A 16637-nucleotide genomic window follows, 5' to 3' on the forward strand; every position below is an offset into this window, starting at 1 on the left:
AGGCCACTCCAGGACCTTGAAATGCTTCTTATGAAGCCACTCCTTCGTTGCCCGGGCGGTGTGTTTGGGATCATTGTCATGCTGAAAGACCCAGCCACGTTTCATCTTTAATGCCCTGCGGATGGAAGGAGGTTTTCACTAATAATCTCACGATACATGTTCCCATTCATTCTTTCCTTTACATGGATCAGTCATCCTGGTCCCTTTGCTGAAAAACAGCCCCAAAGCATGATGTTTCCACCCCCATGCTTCACAGTACGCATGGCGTTCTTTGGATGCAACTCAGCATTCTTTCTCCTCCAAACACGATGAGTTGAGTTTTTACCGAAAAGTTCAACTTTGGTTTCATCTGACCATATGACATTCTCCCAATCCTCTTCTGGATCATCCAAACGTTCTCTAGCAAACTTCAGACGGGCCCGGACATGTACTGGCTTAAGCAGGGGACACATCTGGCACTGCATGATTTGAGCCCCTGGCAGTGTAGTGTGCTACTGATAGTATCCTTTGTTACTTTGGTCCCATCTCTCTGCAGGTCATTCACTAGGTCCCCCCGTATGGTTCTGGTTTTTTTTCTCACCGTTCTTGTGATCATTTTGACACCACGGGGTGAGATCTTGCGTGGAGCCCCAGATCGAGGGAGATTATCAGTGGTCTTGTATGTCTTCCATTTTCTAATAATTGCTCCCACAGTAGATTTCTTCACACCAAGCTGCTTGCCTATTGCAGATTCAGTCTTCCAATCCTGGTGCAGGTCTACAATTTTGTTTCTGGTGTCCTTCGACAGCTCTTTGGTCTTGGCCATAGTGGAGTTTGGAGTGTGACTGTTTGAGGTTGTGGACAGGTGTCTTTTATACTGATAAAAAGTTCAAACAGGGGCCATTAATACAGGTAACAAGTGGAGGACAGAGGAGACTCTTAAAGAAGAAGTTACAGGTCTGTGAGAGCCAGAAATCTTGCTTGTTTGTAGGTGACCAAATACTTATATTTCACCATAATTTGCAAATAAATTCTTTAAAAATCAGACAATGCGAAAAAAAATTCTCATTCTGTCTCTCATAGTTGAGGTTATAACCAATGATGATAATTACAGGACTCTCATGTTTATAAGGGGGAGAACTTGCACAATTGGGGGCTGACTAAATACTTTTTTGCCCCACTGTATATTTAGCTCACAGACAATTGTCTAAACTGGATACAACTGTAACAAACCCTCAGCATACACAATGATTCAGCACTCAAGAATCTGCTCCTTCCTTCTTTGGGAATTATTATTTCCAGCCGGAGAAGTCGCAGAGTAAAACTTCCAGGATCCTTCGCCAACATAAGAGAATGTTCCGACCACATGTGACCCCCATGAATCAGCACCAGATGTGCGCCACCTCTCCTGTCAGCCAATCACGGGCAGCGGTCACAGACGGAAACTCTGCGTAACATCACTAACCAGGTAACAAATCAACAACAAATCCATATCATGTTAGGGAAAAATGGAGCAACACGATGGCAGGGAGGATGTATACCTCAGGATACATGGAGTAGTGGTCAGGAACGCTCCGCTGTATACACAGTGACCTTCCGCTGTATATACACATACATCTATATCAGGCACATTCTCCGTCCTCGGCTGGTCACATGACACAATTTACCTTCACAGAGATCTATAAAATGCCCTTCAGGGAATCACTAGCAAAGCTGCATTTCACAGAGAAAATTTGTTGTTGCCCCCGTCCCCCCCAAGTCATCGGCGGTTCCTCATTCTTGTCCATGTTTTCAAAGTACTGAGAAGTATCAAAAACCAAAAATAGTCAAAACGCTGCGGCGGGAGGCGCTTATAAAACTGTGACATTATGTCTTATCCTCCAGAGCTGCACTCACTATTCTGCTGTTATATCATGTCTTATCCTTCAGTCATCTTCAGAGCTGCACTCACTATTCTGCTCTTACATTATTTCTTATTCTCCAGTCACCTCCAGAGCTGCAATTGTTGTTCTGCTTTTACATCATATCCTATACTCCATTTACCTCCAGAGCTGCACTCACTATTATGCAGATACATCATCATATCTTATCCTCTAGTCACATTCAGAGCTGCACTAACTTTTCTGCTGTTACATCATGCCTTATGCTCCAGCCACCTTCAGAGTTGCAATCGCTATTCTGCTGTTTCATCATGTCTTATACTCCAGTCTCCTCCAGAGCTGCAGTCATTATTCTTATGGTATATAATGTATTCACCTCCAGTCACCTCCAGAGCTGCAGTATTCCGGTATTGTATCACATCTAGTCACATCCAAAATCACTAGCAGAATTATGAAAAAAAACTTTGGATGCAATAGAAGTACAACATGCTGTAATGGCAGAATTTTAAGTGCAGCTCCGAAGGTGACCAGAATAGACCAAAAAATATGCTGTAACAGCAAAATAGTGACTACAGCTCTGGTGGTAACTAGAGGATAAGACATGATGTAAAAGCAAAACAGTGAGTGCAGCTCTGGAGGTGACTGGAGGATAAGATATGCTGTAAAAGCAGAATAGTGAGTGCAGCTGTGGAGGTGACTGGAGGATAAGACAAGTTACACAAGAATTGTAAGTTCTGCTTTGGATGTGGCTGGAGTATAAGACGTTATGTAAGCAAAGAATTATTGCTCCTCCCCTGTATAAGCCTCATACCCTCCCCGCTCTGTGCTGGGATCCTGTTCTTCATACTCTTCATATCGTTTTTGCTCCTGGGCGGAGGAACCTGAGGACATGAAAGTTTCTTGTGGGGAAAAGATTTATATCTTACGTATAAAGATCAGTCTACACACCCTAGATGAATGTAAACCAAGTCCACTAATGGGACCAACTCTTCCCTGACACCAGGTGAATCTCAACATACCTTATCCATGTGCTTCTATGGGATATATGTGGTGACCACTGGGGTGGAGTAAGCTGGCGGTGTTTGTGGGTAACATATAGACACAGTTCATAACGCCAGGGTAGTGTTAACCTCCACACTCCAAGGGTAGCAGCTCCCTGGGCCAAGCACTGAGGCAATAACGACCATAGATGCAGAGTTACGGAAACTGCTTTTACTTTACTCAGGAACTTGCAGGTTAAACAGGAACATTCAGTATTTAGTGCTGGAGAATGTTTTAGGGATCACAGTTGCTTCTACTATGGGGCATGAAGTCTTTGCTGACTAGCTTCTTGCTTGGTGAATTATACTTTAGACTGATCTGGACTTAGAACTTAAAGGGGTTATCCAGGAAAAAACTTCTATATATATATATATCAACTGGCTCCAGAAAGTTAAACAGATTTGTAAATTACTTCTATTAAAAAAATCAATCCTTTCAGTACTTATGAGCTTCTGAAGTTAACGTTGTTCTTTTTTGTCTAAGTGCTCTCTGATGACACGTATCTCGGGAACCGCCCAGTTTAGAAGAGGTTTGCTATGGGGATTTGCTTCTAAACTGGGCGGTTCCCGAGACACATGTCATCAGAGAGGACTTAGACAGAAAAGAACAACCTTAACTTCAGAAGCTCATAAGTACTGAAAGGATTAAGATTTTTTAATAGAAGTAATTTACAAATCTGTTTAACTTTCTGGAGCCAGTTGATATATATTGAAAAAGTTTTTTCCTGGATAACCCCTTTAACTGAGTAACATACATAAAACTTTGGAGCTGACAAACACTGACTCTGCTCTTCAGTTGGGAATCCTAAGTTAGGGCTTACCACCAGACTGGTAACTAACTAATGGGGCCGGAGTTGCCTGATGCTTTTTATCTCACGTTATCCTTTTGGAACTTAACTTGCCTGAACTTGCAAGATCTGGTCAGCAGGATCCTGTGCAGGGTGCTGTTGCTCAGAAACAGATTGGTGCACAGTCCATATCAGGAACTGTCAAGTGCAGGATAGGTTTGCTATGGGGATATGTTCCTGACATGGACAGAGATGTCAGCAGAGAGCACTGTGGTCAGACAGAAAAATTCAAAAAGAAAAGAACGTCCTCTGCAGCATACAAAGATTTTTAGCCTAGAAAACATTTTTGTTGCACTCTTCACCAATCAAATGCACTTATTACAAGGAAGACAGAGGGGTCTGGAGGTGGATGAGGACAGAGGTATCTGGAGTAGAACTAGGGGTGTGGAGGAGGGGGAGGAGGACAGAGGAGTCTGGAGGAGGAGGGCAGAGGAGTCTGGAGGAGGAGGGCAGAGGAGTCTGGAGGAGGAGGGCAAAGGAGTCTGGAGGAGGAGGGCAGAGGAGTCTGGAGGAGGAGGGCAGAGGAGTCTGGAGGAGGAGGGCAGAAGAGTCTGTAGGAGGAGGGCAGAGGAGTCTGGAGGAGGAGAGAGCAGTTTGGAGAAGGAACAGAGGGGTCTGGAGTAGGTATAGAGGAGTCTGGAGGAGGAGAGGGCAGTCTGTTAGAGGAACAGAGGAGTCTGGAGGATAAGAACAGAGAAGTCTGTGGGGGGAGGTGAACTGGATAGGGATAATGGGGTCTGGAAATACAAGAATGTCTGGGAACAGCTTGTTCCTTTCTCCCTACTAAGAACACATCTTGCCAAGCCCAACCGAGCGCATGTGTATAGAAAATCCTTATAAGATGTCACTATGGTAGAGATCAGTATAGTGGGGGGATCAGTATAATGAAGGGGGGCATGTATAGTGTGGGGGGGTCAGTATAGTGAGGGGTCAGTATAATGTGGGGGGGTCAGTATAGTGGGGGGGGGGGTCAGTATAATATGGGGGGCATGTATAGTGTGGGGAGGGGTAAGTATAGTTGGGGGGGTCAGTATAGTGAGTGTTCAGTATAGTGGGTATAGGGGGGGGGTCAGTATAGTGGGGGGGCAGAATAATGAGGGGGTCAGTATAATATGGGGGGCATGTATAGTGAGGGGGGATCAGTACAGTGAGTGTTCAGTATAGTGGGTATAGGGGGGTCAGTATAGTGGGAGGGGTAAGTATAGTGGGAGGGGTAAGTATAGTTGGGGGGGTCAGTATAGTGGGGGGGCAGTATAGTGGGAGGGGTAAGTATAGTGGGGGGGTCAGTATAGTGAGTGTTCAGTATAGTTGGGGGGGTCAGTATAGTGAGAGTTCAGTATAGTGAGTATAGGGGGGGGTCAGTATAGTGGGGGGGGGCAGTATAATGAGGGGGTCAGTATAATATGGGGGGCATGTATAGTGTGGGGGGGTCAATATAGTGAGTGTTCAGTATAGTGGGTATAGGGGGGGTCAGTATAGTGGGGGGGGCAGTATAGTGGGGGGGCAGTATAGTGGGAGGGGTAAGTATAGTGGGGGGGGGTCAGTATAGTGAGAGTTCAGTATAGTGAGTATAGGGGGGGTCAGTATAGTGGGGGGGCAGTATAATGAGGGGGTCAGTATAATATGGGGGGCATGTATAGTGTGGGGGGGTCAATATAGTGAGTGTTCAGTATAGAGGGTATAGTGAGGGGTCAGTATAGTGTGGGGGATCAGTATAATGAGGGGTCAGTATAATATGGGGGGCATGTATAGTGTGGGGGGGTCAGTATAGTGAGTGTTCAGTATAGAGGGTATAGGGGGGGTCAGTATAGTGTGTGGGGGGGTCAGTATAGTGAGTGTTCAGTATAGAGGGTATAGGGGGGGTCAGTATAGTGTGTGGGGGGGTCAGTACAGTGAGTGTTCAGTATAGAGGGTATAGGGGGGGTCAGTATAGTGGGGGGGGGTCAGTATAGTGGGAGGGGTAAGTATAGTTGGGGGGGGGGGTAAGTATAGTAAAGGGTCAGTTCCGGTGAATCACATGTCGCTGACTTTTTCCAGGCACTAATGTCCTGTATTTACACAAGTCCTGATGACATTGTCACCACCGCATGGTATTCGCTGCAGTGTATCCCTATCATGTGACATGTGTGACCCCCAACTCACATGACTCCCAGGGGCTTCTCCTCACAGTCTGTTTCACAGCGCAGAATTTAACTCTTCACTGACACCATCCCACCCCCAAACTGGGGGGGGGGGGAAACATGAGAAGGGCCCTGCTGCTGTACAGACTCACCGTGAGGCCGTAGTGGGGGTAATATTGCCCCTCACCCAGCTTTCCCAGGAACGGTTAGATCTATACATAATACAACAAACAACAGATTAGTCCATAGAAGCCTCGGGGACTGAAAATGACTGGAATCCCATAAAAGAGGCTTATATTTAATGTATGAGCTGCGCCCCATGTCTGGATCAGGCCTGGATACACTGTTCTGTGTACAGCAGGTCCTGGCAGGAGCGGAGTTAAGGCCGCACCCCAACCCCGGGCATCAACTAAACCTCCCATTAACCTAATGACGGAGGCGAATTTCTGATCGTCTGAAGCGTATAATACCTTCCCTGGAGGGATCAGCGTCGTAATAATCTGCACATTATAAGAGATCAGCAGTGCCACCTCTGGTCTGCGCCATTTATCGCCATTGTCCGCCAATCCCAGTGGATGATGGGAGATTCTTATAAACCACAACATACGATATCGTCCCTGACATCACAAGATGGCTCCATTGGAATGGACGACGCAGTAAATCTACTGAAGAAGCTTCTCAAAACGCCATGATCCAGTGTTTCCCAACCAGGGTGCCTCCAGCTGTTGCAAAACTACAACTCCCAGCATGCCCGGACAGCCGTTGGCTGTCCGGGCATGCTGGGAGTTGTAGTTTTGCAACAGCTGGAGGCACCCTGGTTGGGAAACACCACCATGATCACATGTGGGCGCAATAGGATATCCAGAAGTGAAGGTCGCTGTCCAGGAAAAGTTCTGCCGTCTGGGTTGAAGGAACGTTCTGTCTTAACACTTTCTTGGAACCGTTCCTGTCGGATGATGAGGACATTCCCGGCGGTGAGGCCTCGTGTATACGGCCATAGATGATGTAACGGAGGGATGTAGGAGGCCTCTGCTGAACATATTGGGGGAGATTTATCTAAACTTGTTGACCAGTTGCCCATAGCAACCAATCAGATCGCTGCTTTCATTTTCCAGAGGACTTTTTAAAAATGAAAGAAGCGATCTGATTGGTTGCTATGGGCAACTGGTTAACGTTTCCTCTGCGCAGGTTTTCATAAATCTCCCTTCATTTTCTCATGGAAGTTTTTTCTGTAGAAATCTGGGACAAAAAAAACAAAAAAAAGATGGCTGCTCCCTCATGTGATGTGTATACAGAGGTATAAGGAAGCAGTCCTGAAGAGGAGACACCATCACAGCTGTACAGAGCGGCCTCCACCATCACAGCTGTACAGAGCGGCCTCCACCATCACAGCTGTACAGAGCGGCCTCCACCATCATCACAGCTGTACAGAGCGGCCTCCTCCATCACAGCTGTACAGAGCAGCCTCCACCATCACAGCTGTACAGAGCGGCCTCCACCATCACAGCTGTACAGAGCGGCCTCCTCCACCATCACAGCTGTACAGAGCGGCCTCCACCATCACAGCTGTACAGAGCGGCCTCCACCATCACAGCTGTACAGAGCGGCCTCCATCATCATCACAGCTGTACAGAGCGGCCTCCTCCACCATCACAGCTGTACAGAGCGGCCTCCACCATCACAGCTGTACAGAGCGGCCTCCATCATCATCACAGCTGTACAGAGCGGCCTCCATCATCATCACAGCTATACAGAGCGGCCTCCACCATCACAGCTGTACAGAGCGGCCTCCATCATCATCACAGCTGTACAGAGCGGCCTCCACCATCACAGCTGTACAGAGCGGCCTCCATCATCATCACAGCTGTACAGAGCGGCCTCCACCATCACAGCTGTACAGAGCGGCCTCCACCATCACAGCTGTACAGAGCGGCCTCCATCATCATCACAGCTGTACAGAGCGGCCTCCTCCACCATCACAGCTGTACAGAGCAACCTCCTCCACCATCACAGCTGTACAGAGCAACCTCCTCCACCATCACAGCTGTACAGAGCGGCCTCCACCATCACAGCTGTACAGAGCGGCCTCCTCCACCATCACAGCTGTACAGAGCGGCCTCCTCCACCATCACAGCTATACAGAGCGGCCTCCTCCACCATCACAGCTATACAGAGCGGCCTCCACCATCACAGCTGTACAGAGCGGCCTCCTCCATCATCACAGCTATACAGAGCGGCCTCCTCCACCATCACAGCTGTACAGAGCGGCCTCCACCATCACAGCTGTACAGAGCGGCCTCCTCCACCATCACAGCTGTACAGAGCGGCCTCCTCCATCATCACAGATGTACAGAGCGGCCTCCATCATCACAGCTGTACAGAGCGGCCTCCTCCATCATCATCATCACAGCTGTACAGGGCGGCCTCCTCCATCATCACAGCTGTACAGAGCGGCCTCCACCATCATCACAGCTGTACAGGGCGGCCTCCACCATGACAGCTGTACAGGGCGGCCTCCAGCATGACAGCTGTACAGGGCAGCCTCCACCATGACAGCTGTACAGGGCGGCCTCCACCATGACAGCTGTACAGGGCGGCCTCCACCATGACAGCTGTACAGGGCGGCCTCCACCATCTTGGCTGTACAGGGCGGCCTTTACCATCTTGGCTGTACAGGGCGGCCTCTACCATCTTGGCTGTACAGGGCGGCCTCTACCATCTTGCCTGTACAGGGCGGCCTCTACCATCTTGGCTGTACAGGGCGGCCTCTACCATCTTGGCTGTACAGGGCGGCCTCTACCATCTTTGCTGTACAGGGCGGCCTCTACCATCTTGGCTGTACAGGGCGGCCTCTACCATCTTGGCTGTACAGGGCGGCCTCTACCATCTTGGCTATACAGGGCGGCCTCTACCATCTTGGCTGTACAGGGCGGCCTCTACCATCTTGGCTGTACAGGGCGGCCTCTACCATCTTGGCTGTACAGGGCGGCCTCTACCATCTTGGCTGTACAGGGCGGCCTCTACCATCTTGGCTGTACAGGGCGGACCTCACCACCATTGTTGTCAGCCGTCTCCACCTGGACACGTATGAGTGGCGCAGGAATGTGGAGGTAATGCTGAATTACCTGGAAAGGTCACATGGTTTTGTTAATGCAGAACTGACAGAACAGGAAGTGACATTAGGAACAGCTGACATGTCACAACAGATGATGTCACAACGACACACAATATGTACTCCAGTGCAGTGTATACAGTGTGTTGTATGTATAGGGTAGTGTAGTGTTTCCCAACCAGTGTGCCTCCTGCTGTTGCAAAACTACAAATCTCAGCATGCCCTGACAGCCAAAGGCTGTCTGGGCATGCTGGGAGTTGTAGTTTTGTAACAGCTGGAGGCACTTGAGCGGCCTCCACAATGACAGCTGTACAGGGCGGCCTCCACCATCACAGCTGTACAGGGCGGCCTCCACCATCACAGCTGTACAGAGCGACCTTTTGCAACAGCTGGAGGCACTTGAGCGGCCTCCACAATGACAGATGTACAGCTGGAGGCACTTGGGCTGGGAAACATTACAATACACCACACTATACATTTATGCACCACGCAACACACAATCACTCCCTCAGCTACAGCTTGAAGGATCTGATGCAACTAAGAGCTCAGTTACAGGAGCCGCGTCCTTGCATCCTGGAGGAGGAGACACCGCGGATCTTATGATGCATAATCTGTGGCTTAAATCCCCAGTCACTGACCGGATACTGATCACAGAGACACTGGACGACCCTGGCTCTGCTACATCACCCACACTGATGACAGTGAACCCAGAAGGTGCCCCAATTATTTGCCCACAGGGGGATATTTCTTTATGTTTCAGCCTCAATAAAAAAAATAATAATAATGTAAGAGTTAACCCTTCATCGTATAGCTGGAGATAAAACGAATAACGTGAGTCGTGGCTGAAAGTTTTGAGACTGACCCATATTTTGGTTTTCACATCATTTGCTGCTTTAGAGATTTTAGATCTTTATACAAATTTATATACGTTTTATTGATACAGGACTCATGGTACTGTCCCCTTTTCTTTTCCAGACAATTATTCTTCTAGACGTACCAAACAGTGTAAAGCTTTCAGACTGTTTGGGACATCTAGAAGATGTATTCTCCGAAGAAGAGTCCTGTATCATCCAACAATAAAGCCACCTGAGACCATTCATGGGTGAGGTGGCTTCTCATATACTCACTGACCCTATATACAGAACCATAAAAAAGGTATATACCAGCTGTACACAGGCTGTGTACACCATATAAGTGGTTATATTCACACACACACACACACATTATATATATATATATATATATATATACACACACAGAGGACCATAAAAGAGGTAGATACCAGCTGTGTACAGGATCTGTAAACCATATGAGTGATTATATACAGGACCATAAAAGAGGTAGATACCAGCTGTGTACAGGATCTGTAAACCATATGAGTGATTATATACAGGACCATAAAGAAGTAGCTATCAGCTGTACACAGGCTCTTTATACCATATAAGTGATTACCGTTGCATCTAGTGACTCACAAGTGATGTCTTCTCTGAAAAACTTTGTCCTCTTTCCTTTTCTTTCAGACCGCCATGTCAACTTCTTCCAGCCGGAAAGCATTTCTTCAGCATCTGCAGGACAAACATCTTAGGCTTCTTTCACACTGCCGTTATGACAAAGCAGTGCGACGGCCATCAGTGGGGCCGGGGAGAAAAGTGGGGAAAAAATAATTGAATGCGTCGTCTTTTTCTCCGGCTACAAAATAACCGCACCTGACAAACCCCATTATAGTAAATGGGATCCATCGGGACCCATTGCTGCCCTTTGTGCCCCGTTCCGATAAGGGCTGTTAAAGGCCGAATGAAAAAGAAAAAGTGCATAATGGTCGTTTATGGACGGGGTACAACGGCAGTGTGAAAGTAGCCTTAGACTGTAATACGTTTGCTTATTAGGTAGCCTCCTCTCCCTCAGTGGCCATTGATACCCAGGGCTATGAATGCAAGATCCAGGGCTTTAGCCCCCTTAGCCTCCCCCTAGCACCACCCCTGGTGATTATATCCGGAATGCAAGGGTGAACTGCAGGAGACATGAAAAAGAAGAAGAGTCAGCACTGGAAATATTTAGGGGGAGATTTATTAAAACCTGTCCCGAGAAAAAGTTGCGGAGTTGCCCATAGCAACCAATCAGATCGCTTCTTTCATTTCTCAGAGGCCTTTTCAAAAACGAAAGTAGTGATCTGATTGGTTGTTATGTTCAACTCAGCAACTTTTCCTCTGGACGGGTTTTGACAAATCTCCCCCTTAGTCTTTCTATAAACTTGATGCATTTGTCAATAAAAAAGTTTAATAACTTATAAATTACCGTATTTTTCGCCATATAAGACGGTGCAAAATTGGGTGCCAATTTTAAAGGATAAAAATCTAGAAAAAAAAAAAGATTTTGAACCAAATACAATGTAAAGTATAGGACAGTGATCTTCAACCTGCGGACCTCCAGATGTTGCAAAACTACAACTCCCAGCATGCCCGGACAGCCGTTGGCTGTCCGGGTATGCTGGGAGTTGTAGCTTTGCAACATCTGGAGGTCCGCAGGTTGAAGACCACTGGTATAGGAGGTAGTACTCACGTGTCCCCGCCGCTCCGTCACCGCTGCCCTGGATGTCGCCCTCCATCGCTGTCGCTGCGTCTCCGGGGTGTCCCTGTCGCTCCGGAATGTCTCTGCTGCCCGGTATCCTCGCTCTCAGTCGCCGCCATCACGTCGCTACGCACGCCGCTCCTATTGGATGACGGGACGGCGTGCGCGACGACGTGATGACGACGAAGGAGAGCGCCGGCCATGCAGGGGATCCCGGCACAGAGCAGACACCTAGGAGGCAGGTAAGGTCCCTCCCGGTGTCCTGTAAGCTGTTCGGGACGCGGCAATTTCGCCGCCCAGTCCCGAACTAGCCCGAACTGAGCAGCCGGGTTAGTGTCACTTTTGCTTCAGACGCGGCGGTCAGCTTTGATCGCCGCGTCTGAAGGGTTAATACAGGGCATCACCACGATGGGTGATGTCCTGTATTAGCTGCAGGTCCCAGCCATTGATGGCCGTAGGGACCGCCGCGATAGGACACGGTTTTAATGTGTATTTGCCGTATAAGACGCACCAACTTTTACCCCCCCCAGTTTTGGGGAAGAAAAAGTGCGTCTTATACGGCCAAAAATATGGTACTTAAAATGGTCCTTCAGTAACCATAGAAACATCTGACTAAAAAGATCTAAAAACAATGTTGCAGCAAAATAGGTCACGAGTGTAAAGCACAATGTAAAGGCATCCGGTGATGGGGGAGTCTGTCACTCCCTCTCTGCAGCTTCAAGAATCTGATGCAACTAACAGCTCGGTTACAGGAGCCGCCGCATCCTGGTGCTGAGGAGGAGACACCTCGGATCTCATGACGGATAATCTGTGGCTTATCAGAGACAGGATCACAGGGACACTGGACGACCCCGGCTCTGCTACATCACTGGTCATGATGACAACAGGGGCAGGGGGAAAACACCCACCAGGTGCACAGTTTTCTACCCACAAGGGGATATTTCTTACAATGCAAATGAGTTTCAGTCTCAATAAATTTTTTAGATTTTTTTTAATTAACCCTTTACTTGCTGTTTGTCACGTTATTGGAGATGGAAGGGTTAACATCAAAACGGTTTGACTTTAATGTAGATGTTCAACTTGGCCAGTCAGTGTGACGGTGGATATAAAATGTGACCGTTCAGGGTGACTGTGGAGGAAAAGTAATATAAAGTATCTATTGTTCTGTTACTATCAACAGTGCGAATTCATCTTCAAGTCACTAAATCACCTATAAAACACAACAATACAGAAGAAGACGCCGAGTCACCGTTACATCACAGCCCGGAGAAAACTGATGAGTCACCGACTAACTGCGACCGACAACTATCATCCTCAAAATACAGTGATATCCTTGTATATAGGAGCAGTATTATAGTAGTTATATTCTTGTATATAGGAGCAGTATTATAGTAGTTATATTCTTGTATATAGGAGCAGTATTATAGTAGTTATATTCTTGTATATAGGAGCAGTATTATAGTAGTTATATTCTTGTATATAGGAACAGTATTATAGTAGATATATTCTTGTATATAGGGGCAGTATTATAGTAGATATATTCTTGTATATAGGGGCAGTATTATAGTAGTTATATTCTTGTATATAGGAGCAGTATTATAGTAGTTATATTCTTGTATATAGGAGCAGTATTATAGTAGTTATATTCTTGTATATAGGAGCAGTATTATAGTAGTTATATTCTTGTATATAGGAGCAGTATTATAGTAGATATATTCTTGTATATAGGGGCAGTATTATAGTAGTTATATTCTTGTATATAGGAGCAGTATTATAGTAGTTATATTCTTGTATATAGGAGCAGTATTATAGTAGTTATATTCTTGTATATAGGAGCAGTATTATAGTAGTTATGTTCTTGTATATAGGAGCAGTATTATAGTAGTTATATTCTTGTATATAGGAGCAGTATTATAGTAGATATACTCTTGTATATAGGAGCAGTATTATAGTAGTTATATTCTTGTATATAGGAGCAGTATTATAGTAGTTATATTCTTGTATATAGGAGGCAGTATTATAGTAGTTATATTCTTGTATATAGGAGGCAGTATTATAGTAGTTATATTCTTGTATATAGGAGGCAGTATTATAGTAGTTATATTCTTGTATATAGGAGCAGTATTATAGTAGTTATATTCTTGTATATAAGAGCAGTATTATAGTAGTTATATTCTTGTATATAAGAGCAGTATTATAGTAGTTATATTCTTGTATATAGGAGCAGTATTATAGTAGTTATATTCTTGTATATAGGAGGCAGTATTATAGTAGTTATATTTTTGTATATAAGAGCAGTATTATAGTAGTTATATTCTTGTATATAGGAGCAGTATTATAGTAGTTATATTCTTGTATATAGGAGGCAGTATTATAGTAGTTATATTCTTGTATATAGAAAGCAGTATTATAGTAGTTATATTCTTGTATATAAGAGCAGTATTATAATAGTTATATTCTTGTATATAGGAGGCAGTATTATAGTAGTTATATTCTTGTATATAGGAGGTAGTATTATAGTAGTTATATTCTTGTATATAGGAGCAGTATTATAGTAGTTATATTCTTGTATATAGGAGCAGTATTATAGTAGTTATATTCTTGTATATAGGAGCAGTATTATAGTAGTTATATTCTTGTATATAGGAGGCAGTATTATAGTAGATATATTCTTGTATATAGGAGCAGTATTATAGTAGTTATATTCTTGTATATAGGAGCAGTATTATAGTAGTTATATTCTTGTATATAGGAGGCAGTATTATAGTAGATATATTCTTGTATATAGGGGCAGTATTATAGTAGTTATATTCTTGTATATAGGAGGCAGTATTATAGTAGTTATATTCTTGTATATAGGAGCAGTATTATAGTAGTTATATTCTTGTATATAGGAGGTAGTATTATAGTAGTTATATTCTTGTATATAGGAGGTAGTATTATAGTAGTTATATTCTTGTATATAGGAGGCAGTATTATAGTAGTTATATTCTTGTATATAGGAGACAGTATTATAGTAGTTATATTCTTGTATATAGGAGCATTATTATAGTAGTTATATTCTTGTATATAGGAGGCAGTATTATAGTAGTTATATTCTTGTATATAGGAGCAATATTATAGTAGTTATATTCTTGTATATAGGAGCCGTGTTATGGTAGTTATATTCTTGTATATAGGAGCAGTATTATAGTAGATATATTCTTGTATATAGGGGGCAGTATTATAGTAGTTATATTCTTGCGCATAGGGGGCAGTATTATAGTAATTATATTCTTGTATATAGGAGCAGTATTATAGTAGTTATATTCTTGTATATAGGAGGCAGTATTATAGTAGTTATATTCTTGTATATAGGAGCAGTATTATAGTAGTTATATTCTTGCGCATAGGGGGCAGTATTACATTATATATTTTAAAAAAAATGCTCAGTACCCCATATAGCAGAGCCCTTACATTGCCCCCATAAGAAGCTATGTATATTTAATCCTAAAATACATTTGTTTCATTAGAAAAAAGAAACCATCCAAAATGTGCTTAGCTTTTAATATCAGGGGTTGCTAAAACTGCGGCTCTCCACTGTTGACTGTTCTATACAGAATATAATGTTCTACCGCCCCACGGTGGACATGAGGGGCAGCGCAGGAAAGTATAAATCATCAATTCAGCTGAAAATCTCCAAAAAAAACAGGAAATACTGGGGCAAACCTCTCTCCTCCCTGATATAACAGATCAGCAGAATTATTTCCTCACAACTCTTCTCTAGAAGAGACCACTGAGTAATAGAGACCGCGGCTTCTCAAGGAAAATAGAATCCTTACTTGAGAAGCTTATTTTGGGAAAATAGTGACAATCATGTGACACTCAGTCATACTTCTTAATACAGATGATATTATTATATTGTTATACAGATGTTTGTTATCTTATTTATGTTCCTACAGAACATTTCTGTCATATATAAAATATCTGAATGGATTCACCCTGCAGAGAATTAAGGTTTTCTTGCGGTCGCCAACCGTACGTACATTATAATTATTAGCCATAATTTGGTCTTCTCTGAATGGACCCTGGAGCGCTGCATGAAATCCAGCAATTGGAGCGAAGCCTGGTTATGGGGGCTCGACAGGGCCAGGACTCTTGTGGAGTTTCTGCATGTGATGCTGTGGAGAGTATATAGAGAATGGTGCGTTGAGGAAAAACATCCTGCAAAAGGGCTGAAAGGGGTCAGAGGAGAATGTCAGGAATCGTTCTGCAGCTGAATACAACCCTGGTGCCCAACTTATGTGTCCAAAGACACAACTCATGGGCTGTAACAGCGGAAAACCAGATCCAGCGCCAATGTGTCTAAGGAAAACAGAAAGAGACTCCAGGAAAAATGTAATCACTGAGCAGTGGAGAAACATGTCCTGGTCAGATGGATCCAGATCTCTATAGAGAAACATGACCTGGTCAGATGGATCCAGATCTCTGTAGAGAAACATGTCCTGGTCAGATGGATCCAGATCTCTATAGAGAAACATGGCCTGGTCAGATGGATCCAGATCTCTATAGAGAAACATGACCTGGTCAGATGGATCCAGATCTCTATAGAGAAACATGTCCTGGTCAGATGGATCCAGATCTCTATAGAGAAACATGGCCTGGTCAGATGGATCCACATCTCTATAGAGAAACATGTCCTGGTCAGATGGATCCAGATCTCTATAGAGAAACATGACCTGGTCAGATGGATCCAGATCTCTATAGAGAAACATGGCCCGGTCAGATGGATCCAGATCTCTATAGAGAAACATGGCCTGGTCAGATGGTTCCAGATCTCTATAAAGAAACATGGCCCGGTCAGATGGATCCAGATCTCTATAAAGAAACATGGCCCGGTCAGATGGATCCAGATCTCTATAGAGAAACATGGCCCGGTCAGATGGATCCAGATCTCTATAGAGAAACATGTCCCGGTCAGATGGATCCAGATCTCTATAGAGAAACATGGCCTGGTCAGATGGATCCAGATCTCTATAAAGAAACATGGACTGGTCAGATGGGTCCAGATCTCTATAGAGAAACATGTCCCGGTCAGATGGATCCAGAAC

General features: G+C 44.8%; 1 protein-coding gene across 5 annotated transcripts in view; it reads left to right on the top strand.

Moving 5' to 3' along the window:
• The window catches only part of LOC130290724 (uncharacterized), a 25019-nt gene extending 11959 nt beyond the window's left edge, over positions 1 to 13060 (top strand). The window contains exons 2-3 of one of the 5 annotated variants that reach the window (XR_008847669.1): positions 1172 to 1447; positions 10500 to 11269. Coding sequence is in view for 1 of the 5 variants with exons in the window: in XM_056538735.1 (XP_056394710.1) it covers positions 8445 to 8977; positions 10500 to 10647 (681 nt within the window). In the remaining 4 variants the exon portion in view is untranslated. Of the gene's footprint in view, positions 1 to 1171; positions 1448 to 8305; positions 8978 to 10499; positions 11270 to 11579; positions 12459 to 12727 lie in introns of those variants that run through there. The other 4 variants (XM_056538735.1, XR_008847672.1, XR_008847670.1 and 1 more) reach the window with 4 other exon arrangements.
• Positions 13061 to 16637: the final 3577 nt, after the last annotated feature.

Source organism: Hyla sarda, chromosome 9 (assembly GCF_029499605.1).
Source record: "Hyla sarda isolate aHylSar1 chromosome 9, aHylSar1.hap1, whole genome shotgun sequence".
Taxonomy (NCBI): Eukaryota; Metazoa; Chordata; class Amphibia; order Anura; family Hylidae; genus Hyla; species Hyla sarda.